Raw genomic sequence first — 19,113 nt, forward strand, 5'->3', positions numbered from 1 at the left:
ATATAGCTGTAGTTTAATGTTATGTTTTTACAATTGACTTCAAGTTGTAGTTCGTTTGGACTTGGTGTTTCAAAAGAAAATATGGTATAGTTAGTTAGATTAAGTGATAAGACACGTATACTGAACACAACATATTTCATGAAATTTAATTTAAAATAATAATTAAGAATGTCAGAAAAATATTATGTAGTGAAGGACTAACAAAAATTATTTTTCATATTAGTTTAGAGATAGGTAAAAGAATCAGAAGTTTTGCCTGTTTTTCATCAAATTTCTGATGACCTAATTTTGAAATTACACTGCGTCCTAGTTAAAGTAAATCTGCAATTTTTTGTTGTTTTGTCCTATTTTCTACGTTTCAAAGTCGGCTTTTTGCTACAAGATAAAACACAAATTTGTTTATTCAGGTTTTTATTTATAAAATACAAAAAATATATAACAGATAGTTTTAATAGGAGACATTCAATTTGTTTTTAACATAAATTACAAGGTTATTTAAATACTTCAAAAAATTGATGGTTTTAGTTATTTATTCTGCTAAATTTAGGAATTTTATTTCTTTATTTACGGCTAAGTACATGTCTTAAATGGTGTTGTTGCTATGTAAACAGTCTTAGTTCTTATGGGAATTGAAGCGTGGAATTGTTTGCTCATTTGCTAACCACTTGTTCAAAATTGCCAGTTGCAAATTTTAAGCAGAGGCCTTATAACGTATACTTAATTTTTTGAATAGCTGTTTAAAAAAATGCAATGTTTTAGGATTAGTTTTAAAATATGAAATAATCGGTTATTTGTCTCAGTTTAATATAAATTTCCAAAATTTATTACGTAATTTACGATGACTAAAATTGTAAATTATTTTTTACTGCGTCTATTATTAAAGCGTTAGTACAGCAGAATTAATGTGGTTAGATTGGATAAAAGATAGACCTTACTTTACTTAGTAATTTTGTGTATTTGTAATCCATATAATAGTATATATACATGTAAACCTATCGCGTTTTATTCTTTTTATACCATTTTATGTGTTAAAAAAAAGTAAAAAGTTGTTTCGTTTTTAAACTTTACTAATGATTTTTTAATAGGTTATTTTTTTAGTTTAAGGATATTAAAACAAAGCTTAAAAAAACTTAAAAATGTCGCAAAATAATCTTCTAACTGCGGCGGATTATGCAGTTTTCGGTGCCACGCTTGGTATTTCGGCGGTTATCGGTGTTTTCTTTGCAGTCAAGGATCGAAAGTCGAAAAGTGGGACTGAAAATTATCTACTAGGCGGAAGGTATGTTTATAAATTTTATTTTTAAACATTTAAATAGTTTTAACATTAAAAGAAATCTAGCTTATTTTGCTACGACAATTTTAATTTTTTTTTTTTAATTTTTTATTTGATGACATATTACCAACATAAATTACGAGTGTTGAAACAACTTTTAAACATTTTTTATTTTAGAAAAATGGGGATGATTCCAGTTTCTCTGTCTCTTACTGTTAGCTTTATGTCGGCTATTACGGTGCTCGGTACCCCTGCCGAGGTGTACCGCTTTGGAACCATGTACTGGTGGTAAGTACCATGTATTTTGGCACCATAAAGACCAGTAAACATATTATTTATTTACGAAAAATCCATGACGCGCCGTCTGATTAAGGCTGTGGTTAAGATGACGTCAGCCCATAGTAAATATGTAACAAATATTTGGTTTCTTGTCTTATATAAGACAACTTATGACTAGATCAAAAAAAAAACTTTCTTCCATCATGAAAAACAAAACACAAAAAAAACAGATTCGTTATTCCAAAGTCTAAAAAAACAAGATACTTTCCAAGCAAAACAAAAGAAATTGTAATTAAATCGTAAAATAATCATAGCTTTATCAAAAAATACCTTGTATAAATACAGTAAATCATTAAAAAATATCGTAATTAAAGTTAAATTTTACAAAACTAATTACGTTATCACGCACACTATACTGCGTACACTATTATTCTCACGTACCGCAGTAAATACAAGCCTGCTCTACAAATAACTACTTGTTGACAATGACGCGTCATAAAGTTTACAGCCTTTAAGTTATGAACTAATATCAAGGTCAGGTCGTTACACTAAGTTGTGCTTTTCTCTTATTGTGTTTATTGCTTACGTGTATGTAGTAATGTAGTAGTAATATCAAAACATTGTCCTGTGAAGTTTGTGTTTTCAACAAAATAGGTTTATTATTTTAATTAAAAACTTATGTACAAATTACCATTGCATATTATATGTTGATTTTGAGTAATTTTTGCGTAACTAAGTTCCAACTGCAGTAAAATAGTAAATACTAATTTTTAGAAAAAAGTTTTTTTTTACAAAAAAAGTTCCACCAAATTTAAAGAACCGCAATATCTCAATTATTAGGCACATCATGGGATAAAATTTTATTAATTTTAATCGAATAGTTAAACTTTAAAACAAATTGTCTTGTAAACATATAACACTTTAATAAATAAGATTTAAATTTAAAGTCAAATAGTAGCATTTCAATTTAATATTTCACTTTTGTTTTCTCCAAGAACAAATACAAATTGCCAAAAAAAGAATGTAAAAATAATTTTTAAGTTAATTGATCCTTGATGTGGGAAGTTTGAAATTTTAAACACAATTAACATTTTAAAAATCTTTGATTTTAGGTATTTGGCTTCACTGTTGATTGTAGCAATAATAACATCAGAGATTTATATTCCAATGTTTTATAACTTAAAAATCTCAAGCACATATGAGGTAAGGGAATTTTAAATGACGAATATTTAGTTTTCCGCGGTTAAGACCCGGTTTCCCCTCCTTGAGGTTCTTGTTTCGATCCCCACTGCGTATTGTATTGTACATAATTAAATAGTTAATAATACCTAATCCATTAAGATTTAAAACAACCTAACTTAACTAAAAAAAAAATTTTTTAAATCACTTTTATATTTTTTAGTATTTAGAAAAAAGGTTTAATAAATCTGTACGAGTACTTGGCACAATAACTTTTATACTTGAGCATATCATCTATATTGGGATTGTTATATATGCACCAGCGTTAGCACTTAATCAAGGTAAATTAGCTGTAATAGATTAAGTAAATCATAAAATTTATTTTCATAAAATTAAATTTTGAAATATAAAAATCTTTTTTTTCTGGTAGTCTATAAAAAAATGCTGTAAGTAGCGATGGCTTTAAAGGTAGCTTTATAAGGGTTTGTCTGCTTTTTATTTATTGGTTTATTATGTTTTTATACCCTGGTACCCTTTCTATATATAAAACTTAAAATAATAGTTGTTCAAATATTTGTATACTTGTTATAGCTGCTGGTATGGACTTATGGACAGCTGTTTTATCAACTGGAATAGTCTGTACATTTTATACAACATTAGTAAGTTTTAACATTTTTGCCTTTTTTACATTTATTAACAGATAACTAGACTTAATATAAAGCAAATGGTAAACTCTATGCTTTTGTAAGTTATTCGTTTATAGTATAATACTTGATACCAGTACTAAGCATCTTAAATTAGTTATAAGACGCTTACTTTGGTTATCTTTTAATATTCAAAAACCGGTTCAACAAGATATTCCCGCCAAAATACTGACTTATTTTTTACCGCGTTACGTGCAAATATTGACTTTAGCGTTATCCAACAAAGTGATCCAAGATGTTATTTTTGTTAAGGGTGGAATCAAAGCTGTGATATGGACTGACGTGTTCCAGGCGGTTGTCATGGTGATCGGATTTCTATGTATTGCAATTAAGGGAAGTATCGACTTGGGGGGGTTTGATAAGGCTTGGGAAGTTTGCGAGGAAAATGGAAGGATTGATTTCATTCAGTAAGATTTAAAACTTCTCAGAAAACTTTGCATATTTTAATTTTAAATTCGTTTAGATAAAATTTTAATTCCAAATTGAAAGTATGTTACGCTATGGTGTTGTATTATATTATTGCGTGATATTTAACTTAAAACATATGTAATGTTATATAAGTTAAATACATGTTTAATAGATGTATTCACATATTTACTTAGTACTAGACTGACTGCTAATATGTTGTAACACGTTGTACATAGACTAACATGATACTTTATGTTTTACATTAGCTTTGAAACTGATGTTCATTATCGTCACACGGTTTGGAGCATCTTGGTCGGTGGCACATTTCTGTGGCTTGGCATATACGGCGTAAGTCAGTCACAAGTCCAACGCTATCTTTGCTGCAAATCAGTTAAACAGGCTAAAGGGTAAATCAAATATAATTTTAGTAAATTGTCCTCCCCCTTTCCCCTATTTTTTTGATTAGATTTGGATCTTGGTGAACTTTTATCAAAACAGTATTTATTTGTTTTACATTTAAAGATTGCTTAATTTTTAAACCCCATTTTTAAGTTCTTTGAATTGCCCTTTTTCGCTTGCGTTGCATTTTTTTCAAAGGATGACGTGAATTTTAATCCTCCCCTTGCGTTTCAAGTATTTGACTTTGTGTTCCAAACAAAATTAAACTGTTTTTGCTTAGTCGTAATTTTGTTTGACTCGTACAAACTTGGGTTTGTTTAACCTAATTTTTGTACGTCGCTGAAAACTTCACAAGCTATCTTCTTCAAATTATATAGGCTCTTAAACCTATATACACTCATTTATAAAGGTCCAAAACTTGTTTGTTATGGTTCCAACTAACAAACATCTGCGCGTTAAGTTGTCCTCAAAAATTTTCTTGCGTTATTACTTTTTATTAAACTGTTAAATTTAACCTGCTGTTTTTAATGCACAGAGCTCTGTATTTGAACTGGGTTGGGTTAGTTGTGATCATCAGTCTTTCAATGTTGAATGGGATTGTGATGTATGCTTATTATCATGGCTGTGATCCGCTTTCTACTGGCGACGTTCGCGCGGCAGATCAGGTTATTTTAACTTAAATCTTAGTTTTTATATGTAAATAAAGAAATAACCATTTAAACCATTTTTAGTAAAAAAACTTGTAGATAACACGTATAGTTAATAAGATGTTTTGTATATATTTCACTATATTACTTTAGGTATACCAAGGTTAAATGCATATACGGCCTATTGATTTTGCAATATGTATTACTTTTTACTGGTTTAATGACTGTTTTGTAACTTAAGTATTACCACAAGAAAATTTACATTTTTGTTTTTAGTTGATTCCATATTTGTCGTTGGATTTGTTCCAAAGCTACCCAGGTGTGACTGGCTTGGTTGTGTCTTGTGTTTTTTCGGGAAGTTTAAGGTATCTCAAACTTAATTTTGAGTTTTATAATATATAAAATACTGTGTGTGATTTTGTATGGGCACCTTCTATAAAGATTTTGTATCTATATCTTATTCCTATTATTATATATTGTAGAGTTTAATTTAATACTTTTTATAATTTACTTTTAATGTAAAAGTATTGATAACACTCTGCCTAATCATAAAATAAATAATATATCAAAGATGTTGTCAAAATATATTTTTATTGATTGACTTGGTTGAATTTTTGGCATCTTTTTGTCAATTTTTGCTCGATTAGTTGCTTCAAAATAACTATGTTTTGTTAACATTACAGTACAGTGTCGTCTGGTATCAACGCAATGGCTTGTGTAACTTTGGAAGATTTTGTGAAACCTCACACAAATTGGAGCGACACAAAATATACCCTTTTTTCTAAAAGTCAGTATTTAAAACTATTTATTTCACTCTAAATTATAACTAAGTCAAGACTTTTCAAATCGCTAGACTATTGTTTAATTTTATGTTAATATGTTGTATAGTTTACCATACAATTTTTAATCTGCCTCTACAGTTTGAATTTGGCTTTATTTTAATTTTAAACTTTTACAAAAATATTTAAAATGTAAAATTTTCGTATAAATTATTTCTTTTTAGTTTCTGTTATTATTTTTGGGATGCTTTGTATCGCCATGGCTTGGGTCGCCTCGCAGCTAGGTGGCGTACTAGAGGCAGCCTTGAGTATTTTTGGTCTTGTTGGGGGCCCATTGGTTGGACTTTTTACTTTGGGATTGATATTTCCATTCGCTAACTCTATAGTAGGTTAAATGGTTTTTAAGTTAATTAAACATATTTTAAACTTTTGGTATATGTAAAAAAATTTAAAACTTACAATTCAACACATCAAGTAACATTCATTTTGTTTTATTTTAGGGGGCAATTTCTGGTTTATTATCGGGTTTAATATTCACGGTCTGGGTTTATGTCGGTAGTAAAGCTTACCCACAATTAACTAACGAATATTTGAGAATTCTACCAAGATATGTTGACCAATGTGAAGTAGAACCAACTGTAAGTAAAAAGGATTGACATTTTTTTTGAATTTAAAAAAAATATAAGTTTTATATAATTTGAAAAGTCAGCTAAAACATCGGCTATTTATTTATCAAAACTTGATGAAGGTAGACCAGCAAGCTTTTCACATGGTTGTTTACGACATTTTTTTGTTGATTAACATTATTTTTGACTAGACATATAAGAACCTAAAACGTTGTAGCAGCAATCAAAACCGAACTTTAATACTAAACACATTTAAAAACACTATGTTAACAATCTGATTAAAAACTACCAACAACTTTTTTTGTATTTATCTTTATTCTCGATGTGGGAAGATCAAATGCGCGACCTAAACATAGAGTAAAATCAGTCAGGTCACTTCGACCCGGTCTTGAGTTGCCTGTGGTAGTTTGAGATATTATAGAGATAAGAGATGCCCGGCAATTGTGCTGCTGTTTAGGTTCTGGCTCAGCAAAAGTTGTTACCGTTTATAGAGCCTCCTTAAAGACGCTACGGCATGAGATCACTGGGGATCGATCCAGGGACCTAATGTAGGGTGGAAAGTGATCTGACTACTACACCACGAAACTTAAATATATAAGTCAACAAACTGACAAAAAAATTTTTTTCAACTTTATTCAGATGCTAACAAATGTAACCACAAGTGTAGTGACCATTGATGACGTCACGAGCTTATCAACTACGTCACTAACCACACCCGAACCATACCCAGCCATAGCAACTGATCTTTATTCCATCTCGTACGCGTATTATAGCTGTCTAGGATTCGCAGCTACTCTTGGTATAGGGTTGCTTATTAGTTTACTTACATGTAAGTATATGCTTGTATTAAATGTTTGAAGGGTGATAATAATACATGCTATATCCAGGCTTAAACTCAAAATCTATAAGGCAGAAAGTGGATGGTAAATCGTTCTACCAAACTTTCTTCTTTTTGTTGGTAAACTATGTTATATTAATTACATAAGTTAAAACTACCCTGATATTTACCTAGTTAAACACTTGACATGATAATACAAAAATATTTGCTTGTACTTTTGAATTTGCTCGGCCTTTGTTAGTTAATTTAGTAAGGTTGTTTAAATGTTGAAAGTGCATAATATATATAGTTTTAACTTTTGTTAAGCTATTAGTAATTTTATTAAAAAATTTCTTGATCCAAACAAAAAACTCAATAATTGAAATCTTTTTAAATGTTATATTGCATCACAAATTTTAGGTGAAAGGTTACCAATGGTAGACTTTTAATATACTTAAATAAATATTAAATATTTAACCTTTATATTTTTAAAGGTGGTTGGCGTCAACGAAAGACTGTTAACCCTGATCTAGTTTATTCAATTTTTGATCACTGGTTGTTAAAATGGCTGCCAGAATCATTCCGAAAGATGACAAGATGTGGTGTCGGTAGCGAATTCCAAAGCTTTGAGGCGGAATGGGGCAGCAAAAACGGGGTAAGCGGGGATAAAGAGACCCATATCCTGATGGAAGATCACCCTATTTCTTGATTTCACAGCATATCACCCCTTTTTTATTAACTTCATTTGTAGTTTTTGGTTTCATCTAATAAATTCACAAGTTTTATTTTGGGTGTTGTGAGTAGAGTTTTTAGAGCAATATTAGTTGCTTGTAGAGTTTATTAACATTAATTTTGTTTTACAACTTTTCACATTTTTTTTTTTGGGTAGGATAGATCATAGAGTAGAAACATTTTAACACTTTTTAAATATGAACATTTAATTTAAATTTACTAGATTATAAAGTGGCATCCATGTACTATATTAATATTCAATTGACTTTATAGTCGAATAGTATATCATAACATCAATATTTGATATTAGGATGTTTTGTTAGATCTAACCTAGCTTCATTTTAGAGCTAACAAAGATTTGATTTTAGCATCTAGAATTCAAGTAAAAAAGCTAAATAATATCGGCCAATCTAAATTCAGTAAATAGATTTAAATATGCATGTAGCTTTACAAAGGTAAATATATGGTATTAAGTATCAGATATTCTTTTGAAAATTTTTATCTCGTACCAAATAAGTTTTACTTTTTTTAATTGACCTTTTTAGATCGCAAACCCAAACTTTCAAATAGATGAAAACAGCTCGAAGAAGGAAAGAAAAAGGCTAGAGCAACAACTTAAGCAACAAATACAAATTACTGCGCTTTAACTTGAACAATTAAATGATAATTAAGTTAAACAATTTATTTTATAACTTTTTGCATGACAGACCACTTCGCATTCAAAGTTAAAATAACAGTATTACCGTAAAATATTATTAAAATCCCAGGTTATGGTGGTGCACGATATTTCGGCTATTTAAAAAGGTATTTTATTTAAAATGATATTTTATTAAAAAAAAGAGTTTATTGATTAACAAAACAAAGTTAATATATTAGTATTAGTAAAAATAATACGAAGAGGCTTTTTTACAACGAGGATATTTAATAAAGAAAGTGCCGTCGCAAATGGGTAACTTCACTAATTTTTGTCATATCATTTACGAATTTTTGTCGTGCAGGTTGAAAAATTTTTCTCCTGTGGTTTTGCTTGAAAGATAAATAACTCTAATAAAATAAGTTCAAAGTGATCGTAGTTGTCTGGCTTTCGTTTAAAAATGAACAAAGTTGGTATTTGCCTTTATTTTTACCGACTTTTTCTGACGAGACCTAATGTTGTCAGACTTAAATTTTAAAATAAAGCAAGATATTTTTTAACCTTTAGATCTTATCAGTGTGTCAGTCTGTTGTATTAGGTCTACTTTAGCCTGAGTGCCTGACAGCCTCTTACAGCAGTATATTTGTGTCGAACCGGCAGCGTGGTGTAGTGGTAAGAACTCTTGCTACACCACACATGAGGTCGTGGGTTCAATCCCCAATGATCTCATGCTGTAGCGCCCTTGAGTAAGGCGCTATAAACGGTATAAACTCCTGCTGAGCCAACACTTAATTAGTAGCATAATTACCGGGCAATTATAGTCTCTAAAATATCCCAAACTGGCACAGGCAACTCGAGACTGGGTCGGAGTAACTTATGTTACTCTATGTTTAAGTCGCGCATTCGACTTTCCCACATCGAGGATAAAGATATATACAAAAAAAATAAAAATAAAAATATAGTTATACTTTTGCAATTAATTAAATCACTAAACTATTAGCTTTTTTAATTATTTTCAAACCTAACCTAATTTATTAACAGTATTTACTTTAAATAAAAACTAAAAAAAACGTTTAAAAATGGTTTTGGAAAGTACAGTGGTATGCATTGACAACAGTGAATATATGCGCAACGGAGACTATCTTCCTACTCGTATCCAAGCTCAACAAGATGCTGTCAACATGGTCTGCCGAGCAAAACTTCGTTCTAACCCTGAAAATACCGTCGCTCTTTTAAGCATGTCCGATATGCAAGTTCATGTTACCTTGACGACTGATTCGGGAAAATTGCTGTCAAAATTGAATCTTATTCAACCTAATGGTGAATTAAAATTGTTGAACGCAATTCGTGTCGGACATCTTGCTTTAAAACATCGCCAGAGTAAAAACCATCGCACCAGATTGATAGTTTTTGTCGGAAGCCCTGTTTTGGATGACGAAAAAGAAATGCAAAAAGTTGCCAAGAAACTGAAAAAAGAGAAGGTTTCGGTTGATATTGTGAGCTTTGGAGAACAAGCGTTAAACAACGATAAGTTAACCAACTTTGTAAACACTTTAAACGGTAAAGATGGTTCTGGATCGCACGTGGTTACAATACCACCAGGTTCCATGCTTTCTGGTGCAATATCGAGCTCTCCAATTATGGTGGAAGAGGGTTCGACAGCTTCAGCACAAGGAGGTGCTGATTTTGATCTTGGATTTGATCCCAACTCTGATCCAGAGCTTGCTCTTGCTTTAAGAGTTTCTTTGGAGGAGCAACGTCATCGTCAGGAAGAAGAGATGAGGCGTAAGAATGCAGCACAGGAGACACAATCTGCTCCCGCAACTGCGGGAGGAAACAAAGTCTCGGAGGATGATATGTTGCAAGCCGCTCTTGCTATGTCGATGGATCATGAGATGATGGAGCCTCCGGCAACAGCTCCTCCAGCAACAACCGGAGCAGATATGGATATCGCAGCAATGACAGAGGAAGAACAGATTGCATATGCGATGCAGATGTCAATGCAAACAACTCCCAGTGAAAGCATCCCTCAAACTCCAATGGAGTCAGAAGCAGGAAAGATGGAAGAAGATGAATATGAAAGTGATGAAGATGTGATAACCGATCCTGAATTCCTCCAGAGCGTCCTTGAGAGTCTCCCAGGAGTTGATCCAGAAAGTGAAGCTGTAAGGCAAGCTGTGAGTGAACTTACAAAGCGTCCAACTCCGAAGAAAGATGAGGACAAATCGAAAAAATAAACTTTTTTATTTATAGGAAAATTCAAAACATTTCGTTCATTCTTTCAGTGTAAAAATATTTTGTATGTTTAAATTTGATATTGGGGACTTTAGGAAAAAATTTATGATATTATTGTTAAGTTATAGCTGCTATGTATGGCTTGGTATTTAAGTTTTTGTGGTAAATTTTATGTTAAATGCTAAAAAACTTTGAAAAAGTTCATTTTTAAAGGGAAAATGTATTTAAATGTAATTTATTATTTAAATATTTTGATATGTTAGGCACCATTTCAATTAAATTCTTTTATGTTTACTTGAATTTAGATCCTTGGAATATATAGAAAAGAAGTAATTTAAAAATATTTACAAAGTTGATAAATTGAAATAAAAATGGGAAGAAGTAGGAGCAATGGAAGTAAGTCCTCCTCCAGTAATGATGACTCCAGTGGTGACTCATCTCCCGAAAGAAAGGAAGAGGGGTCGTCAGCTCGAAAGAGCAGTGAGAATCAGTCCCCGAAAAGATCTCCAAAGAGATCAAAAGAAGAAGATCATTCTCCAAAAAGAAGAGAAAAATCAAGATCTCCAAAACGGGATAAAAGAGATGATAAATCTCCTCCTAGAAGAAGACGCAGATCTAGATCCCTAGAGAGACGTCGGGAGGATGACCGACCTCCTGTACGAAGAAGATCAAGATCTCCATGTAGAAGAGACAATCGCTCTCCGCAAAGAAGAAGATCAAGATCACCACGTCGAGATGCGAGATCATCTCCATCTAGAAGACGATCTCCACGACGAGAACGAAGGAATGATTCTTTCAGGAGAGGAAGAGAAGACTCTCCTAGAAGGAGAAAAGAGTCTCCTTCTAGAAAAGAGAAGTCTCCTCCCAAAAAAGAAGAGGAACCTCCAGCAAAGAAGAAGAAGCCAGATGAGCTAAATACAAGGACTGGAGGAGCTTATATTCATCCTGCAAAGTTAAGGATGATGCAGGAAGCAATAACCGACAAAAACAGGTAACTACAAAAAATTCATTATTTATTTTTTGAATTTAATTATAAATTTAAATTTTTTTCAGTGAGCAATATCAACGTTTAAGTTGGGAGGCTTTAAAGAAAAGTATAAACGGTTTGATCAACAAAGTTAACGTCGCAAATATTAAGGAAATTTCGAGGGAAATATTTCAAGAAAATATTGTAAGAGGAAGGTATGTAAATAATAAGTTTTTTAAATTTTAAAAATTGACAAAGTAGGTCATAAAGTCGACCTTTTAAAAAAATAATTAATCGCTTGTAAATTACAGGGGTATTATGGCGCAGTCGATTATCTTAGCTCAGAATGCTTCGCCGACTTTTACTCGAGTTTACGCGGCCCTTACATCTATAATCAACTGTCGATTTCCACAAAATGGAGAACTAATATTAAGAAGGATTGTAACTCAATTTAGAAGATCCTACAGAAGAAATATCAAAGTAACTATAAAGTAGATTAATACCCAGCAGTGTGGTGTAGTGGTCAGAACACTTGGCTTCTTTACATGAGGTCTTGGGTTTGATCCCCACTGCTCTCATGCTGTAGCACCCTTAAGTAAGGCACTATAAACGGTATAAACTCCTGCTAAGCCAATTCTTAATCAGCAGCTTAATTAACGAACAATCATAATCTATAATATCCCAAACTGTCAAAGGCAATTCGAGACTGGGTTGGGGTAATGGATGTTACTTTATGTATAAATTTATATAAAAAACTTTTTAAGATGCTGATTAAGTAGTTTTTACTGGCCCTGTAACTAAAAGTGTTTTTATTTAGGATAAATGTTTGCATTCAGTTCAGTTTATCGCCCATCTTATAAACTGTCAAGTTGCCCACGAGATTCTTGGACTCCAAATATTAACTTTGTTACTCGAAACTCCAACTAATGACTCAGTTGAGGTAAGAAAAAGGTTTAAGTTCAACAAAATATTTTAGTTTAAAAATTTTATTTTTTTTATTTTCATTCTGAATTTTTTTTAATTTTAATTTTTGAAAAATGACACCTTTTTTAAAAAAATTTTTTTTTTCTAGGTTGCTGTTGGGTTTTTGAAAGAAGTTGGAATGAAACTGGGTGAGGTTTCACCCAGGGGTTTGGGTGCAGTGTTCGAGAGATTGAGAGCTATTCTACATGAACAAGAATTAGACAAGAGAGTGCAATACATGATAGAGGTTAGTTTGGACTTTTTGGGGTCGTTGTCAAAGGGGTCAAATGTAACTTTTTACTGTGAAGTCTTGGGAAGGGGGTATTTGTCTTATGGGGGTATTTTTTTATAAGAGCCATTGTGCTAGGGGGCTTATTTTTCCTTGGGGGGATATTTGTGCTACTTGTCCTGGGGCTATGTTTTTTTTAAAGGGGGTCATATACTAACTTTAAACTTCCACTTACTTTTTATGTGAAGTAGAGTAAAAAGGTGTCGCCCTGTACCCAACAACATACTCTAATTTACCCCTCTTTTTTACCCCTAATTTTAGGTGATGTTTGCCATCCGTAAAGACGGTTTTAAAGAGCATCCCTCTGTTATAAGCGAGTTAGATCTGGTGAGTGAAAGTGAGCAGTTCACTCACATGCTGACATTGGATGACGATAATTTGAAAGCACTAGAGACTGGAATGAACGTTTTTAAAGTAGATCCAGAATTTGAAAAAAGCGAGGAGAATTATAAACAGATTAAGAAAGGTAAAAAACTAAATTTTTGACATTTTTTTTAATTTATTTGTTTATTTTTCGTTTTTAAATTTAGAAATTTTTTTTTTTTATTTTTGATTTTTTTATTTCTCCTTATCTTTAGACATCTTGGATGAGAGCAGTGATGATGATGAAAGTGGAAGCGGGAGCTCTTCCTCAGAGTCCTCAGAGGACGAAGAAGAAGGTAAGAAAAAAATTTGAAAAAATTTTTAAAAAAATAATTGGAAAAAAATTGAAATTTTTTTAAAAACATAAAAAGGTAAAAAATTAATATAATTTTTAAATAATTTATAATAACAAAAAACTGCAATATTTGATATTAACTATTTTTAGGTGAAACACCTGCTACTATGGAAATTACTGACAAAACTGAAACCAACTTAGTTGCATTAAGAAGAACAATCTACCTTGCAATCCAATCTAGTTTATCATTTGAGGAATGTGCTCACAAAATATTGAAGATGGAGTTTGCTGAGCAGGATTATGTAAGTTTCAGTTAGAAATTGGTAATATTGGCACTTTGCATCACCACTTAGGGCTCATGGTTTGATCCTCAGTGCTTTCATGCTGTAGCACCCTTAGGTAAAGCGTTATAAATGCTATAATCTTATTATAAGCCAATAAAAACAATCTGCAACATATTAATTTGCAATTTTAGTCCATAATATTTTAAACTGCTGAAATCAACTTGAGACTGGGTCAACAAATGTTACTCTATGTTCAGACCCTGAGCCCTTTGGATATTTTTTCGTAAATACATAAATAGGTCTTACTTTCAAATGGCTATGACGTAATATTTATCATATAATAAATATTAAAATGTTTAATTTTCTTTATTTTAGTCGGAGATATGCTCCATGATTATAGATTGTTGTTCACAACAGAGAACTTATGAGAAGTTTTTTGGTCTTCTTGGCGGGGTAAGTTAGAAAAACAAAAAGTGATTTTTTTGAGTATCAAAAAAAATTAAATGTTTGTTTAAAATTTTTTAGAGATTTTGTTTATTGCGCAAAGAATTTATGGAACATTTTGAGCGTTTGTTCGCTGAGCAATACGACTCCATTCATCGGTTGGAGACAAATAAGTTAAGAAATGTGTCAAAGGTAAGATTAAAATTTAGATTAAAATATTTAAAACAAAAAAAAATATAAATTTTTTCCAATTTTTTTTAGTTTTTTGCCCACCTCCTGCACTCTGACGCCCTCCCATGGAGTGTCCTCTCCAACATTCACCTTTCGATGGAGAGCACCACTTCTTCCTCTCGTATCTTCATCAAGATTCTCTTCCAGGAAATAACAGAGTATATGGGGATCACAAAACTTAACGAGCGTCTTAAAGATCCGTAAGCAAAAAAATAAAAAAAATTTCCTAAAAATTTAAATTTAAATTTTACTCACTTTTTGTTTTATTCTAGAACACTAGCCCCCTTTTTTGAGGGGTTGTTTCCAAGGGATGACCCACAAAACACAAGATTTGCGATTAATTTTTTTACTTCTATTGGATTGGGCGGCGTCACGTAAGTAAAAAAAAATAAAAAATAAAATTTATTTTTTAAAATATTTAAAAAAAAAATATTTTTTTAGGGATGAACTCCGTGATCATCTTCAGACTTCCTCACGTCTTCTTAAGCAGAAACTCCAGGAGGAACAACTTGCTGCTCTTGCTGATGCTTCCTCATCAGAGGATTCTTCAGATAATGAAGCATCTTCTTCGTCAAGTGGTAAGACATTTTCAAAAATAAAAAAACAATTTCTAAAAATTAAAAAAAAAATTTTTAAACTTGAATTTATTATACTAATAGAAGAGGAAATAAAAAAGAGCAAAAAAAGAAAAAAGAAGTCCTCGAAAAAACACAAAAAAGAGAAAAGCAAAAAGAAGAGAAAGCACAAAAAGAAAAAGGCATCAACATCTGAATCCGAATCTGAAGAGGTAGAAGAGAAAAAATCAAAGAAAAGAAAAAAGGAAATTATGAACATGAGTTCTGATGATGAAAAAGAAAATGTTCATGAGCGTGATGCTAGAAATCGTGATGAACGTGATATATATCACGATAAACAAAACTTTGATTATGGCAGAGATATTAAGTCACGAAATCATGAAAATCGTGATAGACAAGTTGATTCACGACATCGTGATAATCATGATAAGAATGACAATTCACGAAACTATGATAATCGTGATCATGTGTCACGTGATAGAAGAGATAGATCACGTGATAGAACTGATAAATCACATGATGTTGGTGATCGTGATAGAAAATATGACTCACGTAATCGTGATAACGAAAGAAGTCATATTATTAAGCGTGAACAGCAAGATTATGATTCTAAGCGTGATGATCATGAAATCAAGTCAAAAAGAGATTCATATCGTGATAACCGTGATACAAGACACAATGATCGTAAATCACGACATGAAAAAAGAGATTCATCACCAATTGTGAAACGTGAATTCAATCGTGAAGATCATAACAATTATAGAAACAAAAATTATGAAAATCATGATGATTTAAGTCCAAAAAATCGTGATAAATCACATCGTGAAAACCGTGATCACAGGGAAAGGTCGCGCCATGATAATAACAAAAGTCGCCAAGAAAAACAGAGTCATGATGTGAAAGATGAGAAATCACGACGCAGCAAAAACATCATTATTCGTCATGACTCATCATCATCATCCTCATCTGATGAGTCAAGTCCTGAAAAAAAGATTGTTCGTGAAAGAAGAGAACGAGAAAAAAAGAGAGACTCTTCTTCACCCGAAAAAAAAGAGATAAACAGAAAAAGGCAAGTTAAAGATTCATCACCTGAAAAAAGAGAAAAAAACAGAAAAGAAAAAGTGAGACCACCGTCATCATCTCCTGAAAAAAGAGAAAGGCCTAAAAAAAGGCAAGTGAAAGACCCTACACCTGAAAAAAGAGAGAAAAACAAAAAAAGGCAACCAAGTTCAAGTTCCGAGAGCAGCAGCAGCGGTGAAAACGAAAAATCCCAACCACCAAAGTTAGGGGTACGGAAAGTTGAAGTTATAAGTATTGCCTCGAAGCTGAAAAGACCTCGGAGCAGCGTGTCGTCTGATAGCTCATCGGACAGCAGTAACAACAGCGATTCAAGCAGCAGTAGTGACGAAAAGAACACAAGGAATGGTCGAGAAAAGGGCTCAACTCGTAACCACGGCGACAGGCATTCTCCGAGAAGAGCTGTAAGAAGCGTTCGTTGAAAAAATGAAATTTTGGAATTTTAGTCAAAATTTTTGCCCAAAAATTTAACTACAAAGTTTTTGAGTACGATTACAATGCTAAAACAAGTGTTTTAACATGTTTTGGTAGTTTGTATTTAAAAAAATTGTGGTTTTTGAAATTGTCGTGTTTTAAAAATATTACAACAGATTTTTTCTATCATGACAGTTTCTAATTTATATTTAAATGAATCAGTTACAATTTTTTCGACCAAAAATAATTAAAAGGTTTCATTAAAAGTTAGATTTATGTAATTGCTAACATATCTAGTAATAAAAGCTGCCATTTTTGATATTTTTTTTAAATAAAACAATAATAAATTTTCTGAAATTGTACTTTTTTACTGTCATAAAAAATACCTGTAATTGTGAAAATTTGTGCTTGTAATCTTTAACTGCTAGCTTACAAATAACAAATAAATTTAATCCAATGCATAGCAATATGTGTGTTTAATATATCACCAAGAAAACGACTATTATTAAGTCACTTTACAAACTAATATAGTCAGCTTAGGCTAACCCATTCTCTGTATTGTTTGTCCGTAAGATGATGCACGAGAGCTGTTACTACTTTTTATCTTGTGGGTATAATATATATATATTGCCAGTTAACCCATTTTTTTCTAGTTCCTAAATCTTTTTCCATAACTTAACAGTAAATTAATGTTAGTCAGATAATAAAAATATTCTCTACATTTACATAAGCTGCTTTTAACGAAACAGGTTTAGGGAAATCACCTACAATGCGCACTATGTGCACGTGGCTTGCAAGTATCTACAAGGCCAACTATGGGTTTTCAAGGGAATCGTACGTTATTTAACCACGTGCAATTTTAGTTTAGTTTTTAACTAGCTGCTTTACTTTGAGCAACACTTTTGCTCGCTTATCTTGAATTAATAAGTAAACAAGTGTTCAAATATTTACTTAACAAACAACGGTTATGAAAAGAAAAAAAATATTAATAAAACTTCAACCTCAACGTTAAACGTTGCAGAAGGGACAACAATTTTTTTGGTGTTTAATTTGGTATTACCACAAAGCAATAGCAATAATTAATTAATTAAAGAAGAAAATCATAATTTGTCAAATTTCAAGTTTCAAGAAATAAGCAAGTTTGTCCTACAGAATAAAATGGCGAGCAATGTTAAATATATATATATTGATTTTTTGCATTGTTAAAAGGCCGCCTCACTATTTAAGTTATTCTCTATTGTTTTTAAAAATTATCTGGTTTTGCTGGGAATCAAACCAAGTACCTCATATAGTGATGTATAAACTACTCTAACTATTGCTTTGTTTTTAGATTTTTGTTATAATTTAGAGCTATACTTAACATAAAAATGTTTAAACCAGTAACGCATGTGATTTTTGACATGGACGGTTTATTGTTAAACACAGAAGATTTATACTCAATTGCTTATCAGAATATCTGTGACCCTTTTGGAAAAACCTACGATTGGTCAATTAAAATTCCAATAATGGGAAAAAAACCGGACGTTGCTTCAAAATATGTGATTGAAAAATTAAATTTGCCGTTGACGCCTGAAGAATGGAAATCACAGTTGGCTGTACAACTCAGTGCTGTATTTGCACAATCAAAATTAATGCCTGGAGCCAAACGCTTAGTTGAACACCTAAAAAAACATAAAATACCATTTGGGATATCTTCAGGGTCGTCTCGGGAAGCGTACGAAGCAAAAACCAATCACCATCGGGAATTTTTCATGAACTTTGACCCTATAGTGCTCTGTGGCAGTGACCCAGAGGTCAAGAATGGAAAACCACATTCTGACGCTTATGATATCCCAAGAAATCGATTTTCACCAGTTCCAGACGATGAGAAATGTCTGGTGTTTGAAGATGCACCAAATGGTGTTTTATCTGGTCTCTCTGCTGGTATGCAGGTGGTGATGGTACCAGATGACCATATACCAAGAGAAATGACAACCAACGCAACACTTGTTTTAAAAAGTTTAACGGAGTTTAAACCAGAGTTGTTTGGCTTACCAGCTTATGATTAATTTAATTTTGAAATTTTATTTAGTAGGATATTTATAACTAAAATTAGTTTTCTATTTATTAATTAGAGAAAAATTATTTAAAACTATTGCTCTTTAATTTACAATTAGTGTGTATATATATATATAATTTTTGCAAAAACTAATTTTTTAGGTGAATTAATTTTGTTTTTTCGTACTAATATTAGTAGGACAAGCTCAACTCAGAAAAAATTTGTAAAAAACATTTGGTTAAAATTGGTTTAATGTATTTTGTTAGAAAAACATTTATTAGTGACTTCTTTTAGTCCAATTGTGTTATTTTTTTTGTATTAGTTAAATTGTGCCATTGTAATTATAATTTGTGCTTTTCTACTGTATTAAAACACTCTGTATTTTAATTATAGATTACTTAAATACTTTTTTTACTATTCTAGAAAATTGTGGGTTCTTGTTTTGTTTTGCTAACCTATTC

At 31.6% G+C, this 19,113-nt stretch overlaps 4 protein-coding genes across 6 annotated transcripts; all 4 read left to right on the top strand.

Moving 5' to 3' along the window:
• The first annotated feature begins 1,089 nt into the window (after positions 1 to 1,089).
• LOC145753257 (sodium-coupled monocarboxylate transporter 1-like) lies at positions 1,090 to 8,778 on the top strand. Its single transcript, XM_082569661.1, has 15 exons — positions 1,090 to 1,279; positions 1,451 to 1,561; positions 2,665 to 2,755; positions 2,955 to 3,072; positions 3,323 to 3,390; positions 3,688 to 3,842; positions 4,110 to 4,250; positions 4,778 to 4,907; positions 5,166 to 5,254; positions 5,573 to 5,676; positions 5,893 to 6,053; positions 6,169 to 6,306; positions 6,934 to 7,123; positions 7,606 to 7,766; positions 8,389 to 8,778. The coding sequence occupies exons 1-15, from the start codon at positions 1,137 to 1,139 to the stop codon at positions 8,488 to 8,490; spliced, it is 1,902 nt and encodes a 633-aa protein (XP_082425787.1). The 5' UTR covers positions 1,090 to 1,136; the 3' UTR covers positions 8,491 to 8,778.
• A 744-nt stretch (positions 8,779 to 9,522) lies between these two features.
• Positions 9,523 to 10,728, top strand: LOC145753725 (26S proteasome non-ATPase regulatory subunit 4-like). Its single transcript, XM_082570156.1, has one exon. The coding sequence runs from the start codon at positions 9,557 to 9,559 to the stop codon at positions 10,712 to 10,714; it is 1,158 nt and encodes a 385-aa protein (XP_082426282.1). The 5' UTR covers positions 9,523 to 9,556; the 3' UTR covers positions 10,715 to 10,728.
• Positions 10,729 to 11,069: 341 nt separating this feature from the next.
• On the top strand, positions 11,070 to 17,046 carry LOC145753723 (uncharacterized). Of its 3 annotated transcripts, none has more exons than XM_082570154.1 (14): positions 11,070 to 11,703; positions 11,766 to 11,894; positions 11,991 to 12,159; positions 12,497 to 12,619; positions 12,752 to 12,889; positions 13,193 to 13,397; positions 13,510 to 13,590; positions 13,740 to 13,891; positions 14,249 to 14,326; positions 14,399 to 14,509; positions 14,579 to 14,748; positions 14,821 to 14,922; positions 14,990 to 15,126; positions 15,211 to 17,046. In XM_082570154.1, the coding sequence occupies exons 1-14, from the start codon at positions 11,084 to 11,086 to the stop codon at positions 16,620 to 16,622; spliced, it is 3,627 nt and encodes a 1,208-aa protein (XP_082426280.1). In that variant the 5' UTR covers positions 11,070 to 11,083; the 3' UTR covers positions 16,623 to 17,046. The 3 variants fall into 3 exon arrangements, with proteins under 3 accessions (XP_082426280.1, XP_082426279.1, XP_082426276.1); XM_082570153.1 differs by having other exon boundaries at positions 15,208 to 17,045; XM_082570150.1 differs by having other exon boundaries at positions 14,990 to 17,046.
• A 913-nt stretch (positions 17,047 to 17,959) lies between these two features.
• On the top strand, positions 17,960 to 18,850 carry LOC145752636 (pseudouridine-5'-phosphatase-like). Its single transcript, XM_082568940.1, has one exon. It carries the CDS (start codon positions 17,982 to 17,984, stop codon positions 18,660 to 18,662), a length of 681 nt encoding a protein of 226 aa, XP_082425066.1. The 5' UTR covers positions 17,960 to 17,981; the 3' UTR covers positions 18,663 to 18,850.
• Positions 18,851 to 19,113: the final 263 nt, after the last annotated feature.

Source organism: Corella eumyota, chromosome 5 (assembly GCF_963082875.1).
Source record: "Corella eumyota chromosome 5, kaCorEumy4.1, whole genome shotgun sequence".
Classification (NCBI taxonomy): domain Eukaryota; kingdom Metazoa; phylum Chordata; class Ascidiacea; order Phlebobranchia; family Corellidae; genus Corella; species Corella eumyota.

Excerpts from the sequence above, each read along its gene's own strand:
- LOC145753257 (XM_082569661.1), top strand. The coding sequence starts at position 1,137 with ATGTCGCAAAATAATCTTCTAACTGCGGCGGATTATGCAGTTTTCGGT. Across the intron at positions 3,843-4,109 it reads GGAAGGATTGATTTCATTCA|CTTTGAAACTGATGTTCATT; the intron begins GTAAGATTTAAA and ends GTTTTACATTAG. Across the intron at positions 5,255-5,572 it reads GTTTTTTCGGGAAGTTTAAG|TACAGTGTCGTCTGGTATCA; the intron begins GTATCTCAAACT and ends TTAACATTACAG.
- LOC145753725 (XM_082570156.1), top strand. The coding sequence starts at position 9,557 with ATGGTTTTGGAAAGTACAGTGGTATGCATTGACAACAGTGAATATATG.
- LOC145753723 (XM_082570150.1), top strand. The coding sequence starts at position 11,084 with ATGGGAAGAAGTAGGAGCAATGGAAGTAAGTCCTCCTCCAGTAATGAT. Across the intron at positions 13,591-13,739 it reads CTCAGAGGACGAAGAAGAAG|GTGAAACACCTGCTACTATG; the intron begins GTAAGAAAAAAA and ends AACTATTTTTAG. Across the intron at positions 14,510-14,578 it reads AGTTAAGAAATGTGTCAAAG|TTTTTTGCCCACCTCCTGCA; the intron begins GTAAGATTAAAA and ends AATTTTTTTTAG.
- LOC145752636 (XM_082568940.1), top strand. The coding sequence starts at position 17,982 with ATGTTTAAACCAGTAACGCATGTGATTTTTGACATGGACGGTTTATTG.